The following is a 17,400-nucleotide window of genomic DNA, read 5'->3' on the forward strand; positions in this document are numbered from 1 at the left end:
TTCAAGCCGGTGTATGCAGGTTGCAATTGTTCGAACTGACCATTTTATATCTTCCCTTCAGCTTGAAGCACCTGACTTAGAATGCTTCCACTGACCTCATCCTTCGACGAGCCGTCAAATACAAGCACTCTTCCGTTCATATTGTGGTATACTTTGCCATCCTTGCCTTTGCTGACTTCTCTTACAGGTACTGATTTTCGTCACCAATTTGCCAGTGCAAAACTGAGTGTCTGAGAGTCAACACTGAGGCACGCTGACAAACTATGCCCAGAACCTATACCGTTCATCGTCCCCTTTGCCCTCCACAAAATTCAGGTGTCAAGCATCTCTGACATTGTTGCCAACTGCACCCTCTCGTACCAATCATGCATACACCAATATCTTCTTGTCCCAAGTCACGCCCAACTGCAGTCTCCAATACCTTCGCAGCCATGAGCAATCCAGCACTCATTAGACTAATTCAATTCGACTACTTACTTTACTAGCTCTAGACACATGTTTTGTTACTTTAGCTCCCACCAATTGACTGTTTTTCCAATTTCTGTTGGAATTAATTTCGTTCAATTTATTTGATGTCACCAGCAAACACTACACCCATAGTTCGAGTGCCTTTCTCGATGGGTGACGCACGATCACAGACTCATGGAATATCGGACATGAGGGATAGTGTTCTATTGGAGGAGCATCAGTGGAGCGACGTGAATGCATTGATGATATTATATTGTGAGACATGCATGGACAATTGATAGCAAGTGACGACGAACATGGGGCGCTCATTGCCTGTGATTTAAACATTGAGAAATCTCTCACCCAAGCCATCATGCTTCAAGGCTCACTCCAGTGGGATACTAAAGTTTTTCGGATCACACATGGTGGACGCAGGTGGGTCAATTAGCGTTCGAAGTCACGCACGGGGCGTTACATTCAGCGCTGTGGCAGTTTCAAAGCTGGCACTTTGGAGTCCAGTACAACTTGAGCTGCCGCGAAAGAGTCGACCAGCGCAATACATTACCATACACGAATAAAAAAACATCTTCAAACTTTGGTAGCTATTGGACCATGTCAACATTCATCCTGCAAGTCCCAGACTTTAGATGACCCAGACGACTGGACTTGGTGACATGTTTATGCTTCTAACCACTGTAGGTCAGAATGATTTCCGTAAATCAATACTGTACTGAAGACATACCTTCGGCATTATAAGGAACTATGTATTTAATGGGGCAAGTAAGTACCAGAGCACTCAAAAACAAGAGTAGCACTAGATATTTACCTTAGAAGCCTCCTGAATTAACGACATATTCTTTCAATGCTCATAATACAGAAAAGTTGGGACATACTTTACTCGGGCTTCTTGTCTAAAAAATTACCCAAACACCGCATCTTGAGGTAACAAACAATGGGTGCTGCCGCTGTCATCTGCGGCAAGAGAGCGATGGTGACTAGTGTTGCTGCGGCTCTGGCTTGTGACCGGCTTTAGCCGTGGGCGGAGCTGGAATTAGCCAAGCCATGTATCTAGCTATGTATTACATAATGCACGGCCCGGTCCAGTCAGTGAAGCTGTGTTTCCAGGCCTTTAAGCCAGCTCAAACTTAGTTTAAAATTAGAATATATAAATAACATTGTGTGCTAAATTAGAATACATGTATTAATAAATTCATACGAAAAAGTAACGATCTGTGCTGTGTGCTATCAATCAGATTCGATTCTACAACAACTACACTACGTCTGAAATCACCTATCACATATCCAAACATGATCGCAATGGGCCCCCAAGACAATGTGAGTGACAGCTGATTTCTCCGTTAGTTCGAATGCTAAGTTGAATTAGAAATATTGCAGTCTTACACGTGCCTGCAGGATACAGGATGCCTGCAGAGAGGCGAAAATGGAGAGATGGAGGGCAGGGCAGCCAGCAAGGGCTTCACGGAACAGTGGATTAGTGGAGGTGGGGGCAGCAGCGAATGTTCGTGGACGGCCAGTAGTGAAATGGTGGCGCGGTGTTACGACACACGGTCGTGTGCGACTAGGATGATCTAAACAGCGACAACCACGACAGTGGTACCGAGTGCTGAGAGTCGTCGGCCTTTACAGACAAGCAAAGGTTGCGTACTCGAACGTAGCTCGTGGTGGTTAACGAGGGGTTACACTGAGATGATAGCAGGGTTTACAGACAGTGAGAGGCGTCACTGAAGGTACGAGTCAATGTCGAGCAGGTAGCTTTAGTGGGACAAGGAGTTCAAGGGTAAACCTAGTAAGATTAAAGTAAGGAACGTCTACTTTAATCTTCGACCTTATATAAGGCTACTCTTCGTATCTAAGCTCAGCCTAAAGCCGGGTTCTAATCTGCTTATCTACATGAGTCAGAGATAGCGTCCATGAGGCGGGCTTCTATCATGAATAGGGTCCATGCAGTACCCTTCTATCAGTACATGAGGCAACACGAGGCTTGCCTTCTATCTTGATAACATAAATAGGTCTTCTAGACCTATGTCGTCATGTGTCATCATGTGTGGTCCAGACTGCTTATCTAAGCCAGCAGTTGCCGCTTATCGTCTATCATCATCTATCGTCGTCTATCGTCATAGAGCTGGTGAGACTCCGGTATCGTCTATAGCCGTGCGGTGGCAGAGGGCTGTCTGCTGGCAGGGGACTCATGCCATGTTACTGTAACATGCGGGGTTTTGAGGAGGTTGGGTTGGAGGGGGTGGGAGGAATGAGTTGCAGGTTGGCCTGGAAGCGAAAGTGAACACGCACATACTGAGAGTGGGAGGTACATCGAGATTGCAGCTCAACATTGTTAGTGACGTTCAAGGATGACATACCACTTCCTAGACATGAACATTGCGAATAAGGCGCGTGTCTGCATCAGTCGTGCAATTGGAGTCGTGGCAAGCAAGTGAACCTGATACGAGGTGTAGAAGTTAGATGGTGATGGTACCTACAATATACGCAGGCCACGCCCCACTGAACCAATTTTTTCACCGAATTGCAAAGTCCACCACGGCACGATGCCAACAATGCAATGAACATGACGAAACAGTCCACCTTCGGGGACGTCACGCCCCCCGAGCCAAAGGAAAGATAAAACGGCTCAAAGACTGACTGCTCCCACACATACCTCCCTAGACTCGCCTTCAGCTGGCGTCCTGTTCTCGCATCTAAACGCACCTGAACCATTATCACGGTCACCCCTCGCATTTTAAATATGTACAAGCGCTCACCTTCGGATGGTTTCTTCCATGAATTAGGCTACATTAAGAGTCTCATGTTACAAGTTAGAAATGACCTAGGCCAGCACGTTCGAGGGTGCATTTTGACCAGGGTTGAATGCCGAACCTACACAAATGAATCAGATGCGCTTCGTTTCAGTTCAGGTGCAAGAGCCTATAAAACAGGGCACTTACAATGTGTTGCAAGCCTAATGATAGCAAGGGTGAGGAACACACCAAGGATGATATCCATCACCATGTCCTTCATCCTAGGAGGTAGGTGAAACGGTGCATGGAGGACTCTGCGATCCATGATCCATGTGCTGTGCATCAGTGGGAAAGAGGCGGGACCCATGAAAACACACCAAGGACAATATCCATCACCGTGTCCTTCATCCTAGGAGGTAGGTGAAACGGTGCATGGAGGACTCCGTGATCCATGATCCATGTGCTGTGCATCAGTGGGAAAGAGGCAGGACCCATGAAAACACACCAAGGACTATATCCATCACCGTGAATGGTCCTCCTGGTCAGCCAGCAGTGAACAACATGAGGTCACTTACAGCCGGAATTTCGCCTGACAAACGAACCTTAGGTCAGACGCCTATGGTGAACGACATGAGATCACTTACCCCTGGTATTCTGCTGAGTTTGGGGGGATTCCCAATTAACGAGGGTGGAATACTGAATGGTCCTCCTGGTCAGCCGGCAGTGAACAACATGAGGTCACTTACAGCTGGAATTTCGCCTGACAAACGAACCTTAGGTCAGACGCCTATGGTGAACGACATGAGGTCACTTACCTCTGGTATTCTGCTGAGGAAATCATTCTTTATGTTGGCCATGATCACTAAAGATGAATCTTCAGAAGTATGTCCTTGACTACCAGATGGCCGAGGCGGCCCAGAGTTTGAGCTGTAATTGATGTAAGGAGGACGCAAAAAATATTTGAAGCAGAATGCTTCATTCCCAATGACACTGGCAGCTGTACCACTAGTGGTCTAGAATTTTCCTCTCGCAAACGAGTGCAGACATGCACAGACGAGCACAGATGGGGATGCACAAGTGCAGATGAGCACAAATGAGTACAGACAGGCACAAATGAGTGAAGATGGGCATGCACACATGCAGACGAGCACAAACGAGTGCAGATACGCACAGACGAGTGCAGATGGGCACGCACAAGTGCAGACGGGCACAAACAAGTGAGGGCTCGCTAAGACCAAATGAAGATAGTCAAGGAAGAGAGAACAGTTCACAATTGAAATCATAATATGACACAAGAAACATTGCAAGATGCCAGGCAAACAGAAGTAACAGCAGTGTAAAGAGGGAGTGAAACAAAATCCACAACAATTGAGCAGGGAAAGCAAACATCACAAGTCGTAGGTAGTAGGAGCATCGTCAATATCATCACACTCCTCCTCTGCAATAGCTCTGAGGAGAGTGTCGCATACATCACCTGTCATTCCGCTGCTGGAAACTGTCAAAAGATCATTAGTTTCCCCTCCTTTGCCCAACACCTCATACTCCATATCCTTTTGCGACGCTGCCCAACCTTTCGTAAAGTTGAGTCGTTCTTTTTTCACGAGGAACTTTACCACCTGCAGGGCCTCCATCAGGACTGGGCTCATGCAATTACGTTTCTTCGTGTCGGTCTCACTACCGGATGAAAATACTCGCTCGCACGGAACAGCAGAGGCCTGTATCGGGAGGTAGTCCATCGCAATGCCATAAATTGTCGGAAATAAGTTCTCCGAGACCTGGTGAACATCTCATGGTCAATAATAAAGATTTAATTTGTAGAGATATGGGACGCTCACCATCCAGAATCCAAGTATATCTGTTCCCTTGACGCTGAGATTAGCCGTGGTGTAGGCCTCAAATTCTTGTTCGACTGTTTGGGCGCCACTGTTGTTACATGGCAGGATGCCAATATCAGGAAGTCCATAAAGGCGCGAGCCTAGCGTGCGGGGTTGTTGTCGAGGTGCTATTTCATTAGCTGGAGACTCGATAGACGATGAGTTGTTTGTGGCTCACTTTTGATGCATCTGCGTGTGATAATATTAGTTCAAAGTTGTGTTGTTGTTGGTTTGATAGACGTACCAGCTTGATTATGTATTTCTGCACATCTTCAACCGGTTGTTCCTCCCAACGACTCCGAACCCATGACATTCGGATCGCCGGATCAACAACTATAGATGCAATTGTGACTCATGAGCAACCAAATATTTTTAAAAAATGCCGGACTCACACATAGTGACTGCATAAACATTTGTGGCGCCCATCCTGTCATCATACTTGTCAGCCCAAGTCAGCCCTATCTGAACAAGGGGGCTGCAGTGTGGGACGTGTTTGGCCAACGATTTCCACCGCTCAATCAATGTTTTGAATGCCAGATATGCACCACTCAGCATGGGAGTGCGTTCGCCCGACATGCATTGTTGGGCAGCGTGGGGTGCCTAATATAAAATGATAAGATGGAACATGAGTTTCGAAGATATTAAAACTAACCTCTAGGATTACTTCGAAATCCTGTAGGAACTGCCACTCCATTGGGCTCAACTTGAACTTGCTGATAGTGCATTGAGTGGGAGAACTGAAGAATAAATCTATTGCCTGGGCAACTATTAGTTCACAACAAATATTTCATATGCAATGCCTTACCTGGCGAAGGGTTCGTAATCGGTTGAGCATGATGTAAACTGAATCCCAATGAGTGACCACATCAAGCAGAAGTTCGACAACAGGGAGGCGTAGTGTCTCGCCCAGGTCATTTTGGAACCACTTCTTCTCGTTACCTGTGATGATGGTGTCCTTGAACGAATTACGTCGCTGGTCCGATGTGTGAACTGTGCGCACAAGGTCCCTAGCTCTGCTGAGAGCTTTCCCTGTCACTGCTTCGAGATAATCCGCCTTGATGATTGGGCGATCGCGATCGCCAATTGCCCATTGTTCGTCCACGAGCAAAAAGTCGGTGTTGTGGTAATCATCAATAATATGCTTCACGCATATATTGATTATATGGGGGAAGCAAGGGATTCTGCAGTCAATGGGGTCAAAATCGATTTCGTGACACTCCAGCTTTCGCGAAAGCTCTCGCATGGAAACCTGATTGTTGGCAGTGTTGTCCAAGGTAAAATGACCAGTCTAAACAGAGTCAGAGTGTGTTACATGGTAAAATTAAACACTGACCTTTTCAGTCACAGCGGCACAATCAAGAAGGTGCAAGATGACTGTTGCTAGCAAGTCACCTGTGTGACTGCCTGGAACATGATGGAAGCCTATTAATGCAGCCCTCAAAACGAGTACTGAACTCTGCTCGGCCTTAGTGATCCAGTGGGCAGTGACGGCCATGAACGGGCGAAGGTTAGAATCTGACCAGAGGTCAGATGTGAATGAGACCTTTCCCTGGGCAGCCTAAAAGATATAAGATATTTTGTAAGGCTCTTGACAACTGTAGGCTTACCGCAAGGTCCTTCTTCAAAGCATTGAAGTATTCATGGAAAGTGTCGATGACTAACTCACGAACTTTGGTACGGTGATATATATCGGTCTCATTCACCGATGGCCGCAAAAGACGGATCAAACGACGAAATTCCAGACATTCAATAATATTGATTGCCTGAAGACAGTTAATAAACATAGCGTGTAGAAAGTGTACATTGACTCACCTGATTGTCGGCAACAATGAATTTTACGATTTGTTTATGCATCTCGTCCAGATTAAACGCAGGCAATACATCGTCTGGAGCTGACAGGCTAGTTCCAGGGAGTGAGCCAGGACTAGGGGGAGTACCGAGTGAGTCTAACGTGTAAGCTGGATCCTTCAGCCTTTGACACATGGTCACGACCGTCCAGCCTTCATCCAAAAATGTCTTCAAACATGATGACTTATGGAGGACATGCCAGTGCTGACACTCTGCCTCCTCCAGGTAAATGTCGATATGGTCAGCGAAGGCGTGTGCACGACAAGCTGAAGTGCCTGTGCTAGGAAGGTATGACATAATGTAGTGAGTATCATCGAGATTATGGATTGCTCTGGTGAAGGATGTCAGAGAGAACGATAACACCAAACACAATACTCACTCGCAGGCTTTGCAGATATTCAAAAGAGTGATAGGGTCCTGTCTGAAGAAGAAATGAATATCGGCAGAGGATTTCGGCACTTTTGCTCGGCCACCAGTGGCCAGAGGGTCAGTTGTAGCGGTATTCATTGCAGTCTGCAATGGACTATGGCCTGCAGCAGGCCTACTGCAGGTGCAGGTGAGTTGACAATTTCGTCCCCCTCATCCCCAGAGACATTCTCAAGGTGGAAGGATTCCCCTTCATCTGCATCATTGTCTCGAAATCGAGCAGGAAGCTGACGATGCCTTTGAGGGTTACGAAGGATATTCGCATTCGCTGCAGCAGCAGTTGGACCAGGACTGGCAGTGGGAGGGACGGGGACAGTGACAGGCGCGGGAGAGATGGGAGCAGTAACAACAGGAGCGAGAGGAATGGGAACAACAGTGGAAACAACAACAGCAACTCTGGCAGTAGCCCGGGTGTTCTTCTGTCGAGGGGGCATGTTAATGGCGGTGGTAGTGGAGATGATCCAACAGCAGAATTATTGGCGTACATATATAATGGTATCTGGGGAAACCCCAGAACATGTCGATGTGCAGTGATCCTGAGACCCTGATGGAAAAGCCTCAAGGGTGATTGTCATGAGGCAGACTCTGCAACTCATGCATGCTTCAGGCAGGTCAAATCTATTCAGCAGTCAGTGGGGGGTGAAAAAATTTCGCACAATTGTGCATACCTGGAGAGAATCAACTCCAACTTGAAACTCCAGACTCCAGAGGGCCAAAAGGCTTGAAGTCAAGCACGTCTTCACCCTCAGGTGTAGTTGAATGATCAATGGAATCAAAGCTGGATCTCCATCGATAAGCACTTCCTAAGTCGTGTCATTATGTTGTATGGCTGAATTACCCATTATGATGGTTCTGGAAGTCACGATGAGTCCCTCGCGAGCGGCAAAGGTTATTTCAAGGCTGTAGCCTGCAGCCTGCAGGGGATGTTGAAAGATAAGAGGCGCTGCGTGGGAGTGGAAGAAATTTGCAAATATCAATATATCCGGTTCGAGTGACTATTGCATCCACCACGTCATATGTGTGACACAAAGCTCGTTGTGAGAAATTAATAATGATACTGTAGGTGCCGCGAATGCTACTATATCACAAAGTACATGTACAAACTACTCCCTACAGGCTACAGGTATCCAACAGTATCATGATCTAGCTTTTTTCCGGCGTGGAGTTGAAGTGGGTGCATGATGCAACAGGGAGTCATTTTGTGGACGCAAACTTAAAATCGCATTAGTTCATAAGTACTAAGATAAATGGACTACTCACACACGAGTCGATCTGCGAAGCGGCAGGCATGGAGGCACTGCCTCAATTACACAGGGCTTATCGAAGAATAGAGGGGAAGGGGAATGCGTGATAGGTACACCAGGCTGGTTTATATCCAGCAAGCACGCAGCTGGTGCGGGTAGTGTAGAACGAAGTGTACAAAGCAATGAACAAAGGTGATTGTAGTCGGGATCCTCTGAAAATGCGAGAGAGTGCGTGTAAATGAGCATTGTTGCAAATTCGACAGGAATTCCACGGCATAGATCTTCGATAGTAGTGTTCACTTTGCGCTCGAGTATGGAAGAACTGGAAAGTTTCTCTTGGTCACTGGTTAACCAAGGAAGGGAGCCCTGCAAGAAGTATATTAACATGTACGTAAGTGACTCGAGGTCATCACGACGACCTGGTTCAACTCCCAAGTGATTGTTGATTGATGCAAACGCAGGAGTGCCAGTGAGACATTGACCTTGGCGAAACGGTATATGGACACTGGTTGACATATTCCAGAATTCCTTCACGATACCGAAATCAATAATGAAGGCGGTGTGCCTCATATCGCCAAGACCCAGAACAATGTTCTGTGGTTTGATGTCACCATGAATATAATTGTGTGAGTGAACGTATTCGAGACGTGAAAGCTGGGGAAAGGGGTCAGTACATGCAACCCACACAGTAGCACACACTGACTGACCAGCTGATCTCCTAGATTTATGACAGTCTCAAGGCTGAATTTTTGGCCGTGAGAAAGGAAGAGACTGTGCAGGGATGGCCCAAGGAGATCGAGAATGAGAGCATGATATGTCGACTCCCTACCAAACCAGAGGGCATGAGGAATACCAACACCACCTTCAAGGTGTTTCAAAATGTTGTATTCATGCTGGACAGATGATGAATGGGTGATGGGTTCAAGTTTAATGGCAACTGCATCATTCTTTATGATGTTCTGTGCGCGATACACGACAGCTAATAAGGTCCAAATGTCGAATTCAACATATAGTCAGTAATCGTGATATGTAAATAACATACCATATGAGCCGGATCCCAAAATGTCTCCTAGCCTGAATCTTCTGTCAACTCGAATGGGAACCTTATCCATAGTGTATACAATAGCCCACGAGTAGAGAAATCAAGGGAATCCGACCAACAACACTGGAGTCTGGAGGCAACAAAAAAAGCTGTCCTTCTATGCAACTGCCATGTGGCTTGAGCTGGTTTGAGCTGGCTTAAAGCGGTTCAAGCCACGGTTCATAAATTTTTGGCTTAAGAAAGTTGTAGCTGGTTCACATGGCTAATACATTGGATCAAGTCAGTGACCGGTGGTTTGGCTAATGGGTATCGCCGTACTTCTCGCAAACTGGTAAATACCGAGCCGGAGCCAGCCGTAGCTGAGCCGTGGCACTACTAATGGTGACGAGAGCAAGAGACAACAATCCTTTCATGATTCCTAAATGTAAAGTGATTATTGAAACATGTGGTGCTGAATATAGTATCGATTCAAGGAATGCCACTTTTATATATCTTTGTGACAAGCTAGATAGTAGTAGAACTCACTGACTCAAGTCTTTGTTGAACATGACACATCATCACGCAACAATGTTATCCAGATTGATCTGTTACTGGCACTAAAATGTTCAATCATTCGTGTCAGCAATCAATTGCCTGCATACTAAGGAAGCCTCGAGGCCACGACCTTTAGCTAGAAGGTTCAATATGTCACCACTGGCAAGCAGAATTCTACACCCTTGGCAGCACTTTCCTACTGTTTGCACGGGTCTGACAGACCCGGTTTCCATGTCATGGGAAACTGGTCTCCGAGTCCCCCCCTCCCACCCTCTAATAATAGTATGTGCTCTCTCATTCTCTCATGGGCCTCTGAGACCTACCTTCCCAGAGAGGTTCTCACCAAACTCCCTGGGAGGGTTGTGCACAGTGCAACCTCTTGCACACCTCTACAAGGTATCCTTGTTTGTGGGAGGTGTCCTCCTCCTCCCAAGGCTTGCGTGCCTCCCCATTATTTATGTTTCAAATGTTATGTTTATGGAGATCTTACCCTTTCAATATGTTGCCACCTCGTATTCATGTTCTTACATTCACAATGCAATTTGGTTTATGAATATTTTATCTGTAGCACTATATTCTGAGCACCCACATTGGCACGCCACTCAATGAAAAAAATAGGTTTGAAAGTGTCATATAGTGCTAAAACAAGAGGATATGAGAGGACGCGCTAGATGGGGTATAAGAGGTACAAGAGGTACAAGAGGACACAAGGTACAAGAGGATGCAAGGTATGAGAGGACACAAGGTACAAGAGGGTCCATTGGAGATAAAAGAGGGTGCACAGTAGCACAAACAAGATGTAGCAACACAGATGGATCGTCCATGATAGGCAGGAAGGCGAGTAGTGACTTATGGTACAAGGGGAAGACCAGGCCCAAGAAGCAAAAAAGTTCATACTAGCATGAGAGACACCTCGCATTTACCTTGGCATGGTTGCTCCTTCATGCTTTTCCTGCTCTGCTGCAGGCAGGGTGAGCGACACATTGGTAATGGGACTCCGACTCCCTCGAGTTTCATTTGCTCGAGGAGGCTGACGCTGATATGTGCGCTCATAGCCAGCATGACCCTCGCGACCGCTTGGATACAAGTATTCTCCACGCATGTCTAGCAGGGGAGGTCCACGCATGCAATCATCAAGAAGCTCACGATCTGGGTATCGAGCCTCACAATTGTACGGTCGCCTATACCCAGTGGCATCATGATAGCCTGTGCTCTCGTGGTGAGCAGGATATGCATATCCTGGTGGGTATGTTTCACCATGGTCGCCATAATATGAATACTCCCTTGGATAAGGGTAGTCACCTCCGAGTTGTGGTCGCCTGGCATATGCCTGCCGGTCTGCCTCCTCGTGGTACATGTACCCACCATGTTGCTCATCACTGGGGTAGCGACGGTCATAATGCAGTGCAGGAGAGTTGTCTCGATGAAGGCGCAGGTCACAGGCATTATTGAGTGGGAGGTCGCGGAAGTCACTCACATGATGAGGCTCCCTGGAGTGACCACAATTGGGAGGATACTGATTGTCGTGGGGCTCATGTGAGTGTGCTCTATTAGGATCACGATCATGAGGGTCTGGTGCATCATGGCCAGAAAGGGAGGGACTGAGATGAGTGTCCTCCAACTTTGGTGCGCATGATGGATTTTGAGGTAGCGGAAGAGGGACATCTGGGACATGGACAGACTGCCCATTATCTTCTGTAGGACCCACATGATGATCTGATTTGAGTGGGGAAGATGGCACCACTGAAAGAATAGGTGCTTCCGTGACTTGTGTAGAGGGCGGACGATCAACAGCCTCGGAGGTCTCAGGGTGCATGGCTCCAGGAGATGGTTGCTGTTCATCCCCTGAGGATTCTACAATGAGAGGATACAAGCGCCCTCCCTTGGCACGAACCTTGCCTGCAGCCTTCACACTTGGTTTCTTCTCAACAACTGTCTTCTCCTCTAACTCGATCGATCGTACATGTTTCTTCATAGCTCATATACCACCTTTAGCCTGCAACTTCTGCTTGCGTGAGCGTGATGAATCATTGTGGTCCGCATCGTCCTTGCTGGGGGATTTGCCATCAGAAATGTCGAGGGGATGGTCAGCACCAGGCTTGTTGACACCATCTGGACTGGATAAGACCTGTATTGGAGTTGGCACTGGTTTGGTAGGGGGGCACTTCGCAAGCTTGAAGGGATGTGATGGAGGTACAACTACATCGAGATGTAAATTGGATTTGGGACGTATGGTAGTCGTGGAGTCCATGGATGCGACATCTCCATCATCATCCTGGGTGCGAGATGATGAGGCGACCTTTGGCTTCTTCTTCCTGGTTGCAGCAGAGCTGGATTGAAGGCGTGGAGGGCCATTATAATCAAAAGTTCCGTTGACAAACATCCACCTTGCGTTTGGAAAGGGAGAGCCTACAGGAGGTGCCTTGCCAATGATGACAGGCTCTTTGGAGGCTATGATAGCAGCTGTCAAGTCATTATGAGCTAAAGCAATCCCACAAAAATATTGGCACATACCTTTGGTAGCATTTGTTACTTTGACAACACGGATTGTCTTTGCCTTCAATGCATGAGCGAGCACATTGACCTCGCATTGTGTAAGTCCTGCAACACCTTTACTTCATGAATTAGTATTGTGAGACTCTCCCGGCATCGAACTCAAGTGCACGGGATACCCCTCGATGCGTAGATGATCATTTGCGAGTGAACTGGCCATCAAGATCCACGGGAAGGGTCTATCTGCGAACTTGCCACCAAGGTCCGCTGAAGAAAAAAATGTCAGAATCTCACTGTGAGATGTGATGTGCTATGAACCAACTTGTTTGATTAGCCCAGCCTTGAGCGACTTCAATGCATCTTTCTCTTCACCTGCCTCAGATGAGCTCACATCCAAGACCTCTATTGGTGCCTGCTCTCGATCGCCTTCGGTGGCCTTGAAGGCCTGTTCCACGGCAGCAAGCGAGGTAGTGTTGTATACATGGGCTTTCATATGCCCAATGATGGCATCATTACTGGCTCGGCAGCGCTTCTCAAAGAACTATGGAGGGTATTAATAAATATGAGAAGATTTCAAGGTGGGCAACACTTACACCACCAGTGCCGGGTGTCATGTGAACATGGCCGAGTGATGAGTCTTCATTGACGATATTACCACACATAATGAGAGTGGCCTCAAAACCTTGCCTGGCCGCAGCTCCATCAAGCTGCAAATAGAACATCCAGCTCATCAAGAAAATATTATGAAATCAGAATGAGATCACTCACAATACTTCCTACCCTCCTGTAGAGCTTCTGGAATGTTTGCGTGCGCTGCACAATTGTTTGAGGAGCATCGGACAGCATGTTGAGTTCCTCGTAGGTATCGAGGATGTCCTGATAAGAATCGGGGTAGGTTTTCTTGAAGAGCTCGTAGCACCGACGACAAACACCAGCACCTATCAAATCAATGATCAGCATTGAGCAAACAGCACACAGAATAAATGGACCACTTACTAGGTGTCATTGAACCATCCTGGGGAGGAGCATCTTCACCGAGCCTTGCAAGTTCCTGGCGCATGCGGTCCTTGAAGTACCCCACATAAAGGTTCCAGTAGGTGGTAGAGTTGATTGCTCGACCTCGACTCTTCATCCACAGATTGATTACCTGGTAGGAAGGCATGTTCGTATTTTTTGCAGTGTTAATGACGATGGTATCCAATACAGCAAAACCCTCATCAAGTGTGGAGTTCGTCTCTGCTGAATGTCGACCACCAACAGGTGCACCATCATCGTCCATTGTGAAATCAGACTCGATATGAGATCCTCCAGTGGTTGATGTACTGAATGTGACTGCATGCTGACCTGACCCACTGGCAGCAGACAGAGCCAAAAGTTCTGCAGGCTTGATGGGAGTTGGCGGGATAATATGTGTTCTTGGCACAGCTCCTTGAGCTGGCAAGGAGTTTACTGGCACTATGGATGAAAAATTCCAGGGCCCATCCGGCCCACACATATTCACGGCATTTTTCACTTGAGGTTGCAGACCTCCCTGAGAGCTTGGACCTGCAAGTGCAGGCATGAGAAGAGGCGATGTTGGTAACTGAGAATAGGAAGCCAGAGGGCTGGGAGAGGTGCTGGGAGCCTCGTGTTGCATCAGAGGTGACGGCACAGACCACAAAGGCCGGGCTCTGGACGGTATCGTGAGGTTGTACAGAGCCATGGAGTCTGAATTTGGAGCGCTATACTGGGGCTGCTGGTGGAATACGTCTGTATTTTGAGGCATAGCTGGCTGCTGGCCAGTGGGTGCCAAAGTGTTGGCAAATAGATCTTGCACCTGCACAGAACACTGCACAGGTGCATCCTCAACCAAAGGAGTATTGTGACAGCTATTTTCAGCAGAGTGAATGGAATCTAGTAGCAAAAGTAAGGTCAGAAGTATGGCAGAAAAGTTTTTGATGAAGACTTACTAGCAACAAAGCCATTAGCAGTCTGGTCACTGGAGGCGCAAGCTGCTTGACGTCGAATAGCAGCATCCCTTGCAATACCAACATCCCGCGATGTTGGCTTGATGGTGCTATGCAGTCTTGATGGAGTGAGTTCTGTTGGCATATCCCTATATCGACCACCTCCAAACTGTTCCCGAAGATATTCTTCCTGCGCATATTCTTCCTGCGTATATCCAGAACCCATAGTAGCAGGCGATGATGCAGGAAGGTATGGGGGAGGTGAGGACACCTGGTCGTCGGGAGGGTCAGAGTAGTAATCTGATAGATTAAGCATCATGGCCTTCGCACAAGATCAGAAAAAATGACATGTAATGAAGAAAACACTTACCTGACTTGCTGATCCAAATGAGTAGGTGATCTACGAAAAGTAGATGCACATAAGCTGAGGTCAACATGACCATGAAGTTGTTGCTCACCAATAGTACACAAGAACATATTACTAATGCAAGTAACACAAGTTAGACTGATATTCAAGTGCATCGTAAGTATAGGCCTCGTGCAAATGAGAACTGAGAGGGCATTGCTTACCTGGTTGAGAGGGCAAAATTTTGAATGGATGCACAAAACACTAGGTAAGCGACTGGGAATCCGGAAGGTGGGTGAAAAAAAAAACAGGGCATGAAGCACCCGCATGAAGCCTGATACTTATGAGCGGCCTGATTTTAATTTTATTCAGACCAAACAAGTTAGAACAATGGGCAGAAGCGAAAATAAATGTATGAGACATCACAATGGTTCGAGAGTGGTAGCTGAGGAGGGTGTAGAAGGCGAATTCTAGGCCTTTTGGAGCCTCCAGAGAGGACTCAGAATTGATTACTAAACATCACGTTGGCAACGAGCAGAAATATAGAAGTACAAATAAATGTACAGGATATTACAAAGATCCAAGAGTATTGGCTGAGGAGGGTGTAGAGGGCGAATTGTAGGCCTTTTGGAGGCTTCAGCAAGGGCTCAGAATGAGAGTAAATTGATTACTAAAGATCACGTTGACAACAGGCAAAAATACACAAGCAAAAATCAACGTACAAGACATTATGAGGGCCCAAGAGTGGTGAGGAGGGTGTAGAGGGCGAAATGTGGGCCTCTTAGAGGCTCCGGAGAGCTCTGAATGAAAGAACTTTCGTTACTAAATATTGCATTGAGAAAATAATGATGCTGAAACTTTACTTCATGTCAATGGGAGGACAAAATTAGATCAGAAGCTCAAGCACTGATTTTCTTGAGCTACATACATATACTATTTACGTTTAGTATTACCGATGTCTAAGGTGTTTCGCAGGACGAACAACAGTCTCACTAACTTGGGAATCCTTGTCCTCATAATCATCTTCATCGTTAGTACTAACATCTTCAGAGCTGGATTCTCCCTGGATAGAAGCGATGGCTGGGATAAGATCTCTTGCAGAGGTAGTAGATGGTTTGTGGAGTGCTCGAGAAGCTGGCCGAGGTGGCGGCCGCGTGATTTCCACAATGACTTGGGCATGACAAGAAGAGGTGTGTAAGTGAGGCTGATCTTGGATAGAAGAGGCGGGTGAAGAAGAAGGGACATGACAATGGGGAAGACCTTTTCGGTCAATGCGGCCATCAGCGAAAACACATCGCCCACGGGAGTGCGTGGAGCAAGCCAAGGGGGTGTCCCCAATGACAACAGGGTCTTTGGAGGTGGTGAGCCGTGTATGGGCAGCATCACTTGTAACTGCTCGGATGGTGAGGGTGCCTGCCTTGAGACAATTGACAAGATTGACGCAATGTTGTTGGGTCAGGTCATGGATGCCTTTGCTTTGAGAGAGAGTTGGTCACAGCTCGCTGGGCATCAAAGTCTCTTCAGGGTAATTAACAAGGACATACCCAAGATGAGCTAATTCTTTGGGGAGTGTTTTCCAGGGGAAGTCAGCAGTGGTGCGCCCATGCAGGGTCCCGCCTGTTACGACACACGGTCGTGTGTGACTAGGATGATCTAAACAGCGACAACCACGACAGTGGTACCGAGTGCTGAGAGTCGTCGGCCTTTACAGACAAGCAAAGGTTGCATACTTGAATGTAGCTTGTGGTGGTTTAACGAGGGGTTACGCTGAGATGATAGCGGTTTACAGACAGTGAGAGGCGTCACTGAAGGTACGAGTCGATGTCAAGCAGGTAGCTTTAGCGGGACAAGGAGTTCAAGGGTAAACCTAGTAAGATTAAAGTAAGGAACGTCTACTTTAATCTTCGACCTTATATAAGGCTAATCTTCATATCTAAGCTCAGCCTAAAGCTGGGTTCTAATCTGCTTATCTACATGAGTCAGAGATAGCGTCCATGAGGCGGGCTTCTATCGTAGATAGGATCCATGAGGCATCCTTCTATCAGTGCATGAGGCAACACGAGGCTTGCCTTCTATCTTGATAACATAAATAGGTCTTCTAGACCTATGTCGTCATGTGTCGTCATATGCGGTCCAGACCGCTTATCTAAGCCGGCAGTTGCCGCTTATCTTCTATCATCATCTATCGTCGTCTATCGTCATAGAGGTGGTGAGGCTCCAGTATCGTCTATAGCCGTGCAGTGGCAGAGGGCTGTTCTGGTGGCAGGGGACTCATGCACATAATACAGTGACATATCACCTTACTTACTGGCCAGCCCACCTTGACATTTTCTCCATGTGACATGGGCCAGCCCACCATGGGCCCACTTTATGAGTGTATGTCGGTGTACATGGGTGGGCCCGGCAGTGCTGTGTACCATATTGTTATGGGCAGGCCCACTGCCAAT

The 17,400-nt window shown here is 47.2% G+C and overlaps 3 protein-coding genes across 3 annotated transcripts; all 3 read right to left on the reverse strand.

The window, feature by feature from the left end:
* Positions 1 to 8,604: 8,604 nt before the first annotated feature.
* Positions 8,605 to 9,704, reverse strand: F5147DRAFT_746813 (casein kinase I isoform delta; the record flags this gene model as incomplete). The annotated part of the gene is made up of 4 exons (XM_041439885.1): positions 8,605 to 8,738; positions 8,769 to 9,246; positions 9,300 to 9,571; positions 9,635 to 9,704. The coding sequence occupies 4 exons, from the start codon at positions 9,702 to 9,704 to the stop codon at positions 8,605 to 8,607; spliced, it is 954 nt and encodes a 317-aa protein (XP_041290211.1).
* Positions 9,705 to 12,146: 2,442 nt separating this feature from the next.
* F5147DRAFT_581007 (uncharacterized protein) lies at positions 12,147 to 12,782 on the reverse strand (the record flags this gene model as incomplete). Its single annotated transcript, XM_041431583.1, has 1 exon — positions 12,147 to 12,782. A coding segment is annotated over one exon (636 nt), but the record flags the coding sequence as incomplete, so codon positions are not given.
* A 309-nt stretch (positions 12,783 to 13,091) lies between these two features.
* On the reverse strand, positions 13,092 to 13,591 carry F5147DRAFT_542648 (uncharacterized protein; the record flags this gene model as incomplete). Its single annotated transcript, XM_041430271.1, has 3 exons — positions 13,092 to 13,202; positions 13,255 to 13,368; positions 13,430 to 13,591. Coding segments are annotated over 3 exons (387 nt in total), but the record flags the coding sequence as incomplete, so codon positions are not given.
* Between the last annotated feature and the right edge of the window lie 3,809 nt (positions 13,592 to 17,400).

Source organism: Suillus discolor (assembly GCF_016758755.1).
Source record: "Suillus discolor strain FC423 chromosome Unknown F5147scaffold_47, whole genome shotgun sequence".
Lineage (NCBI taxonomy): Eukaryota > Fungi > Basidiomycota > Agaricomycetes > Boletales > Suillaceae > Suillus > Suillus discolor.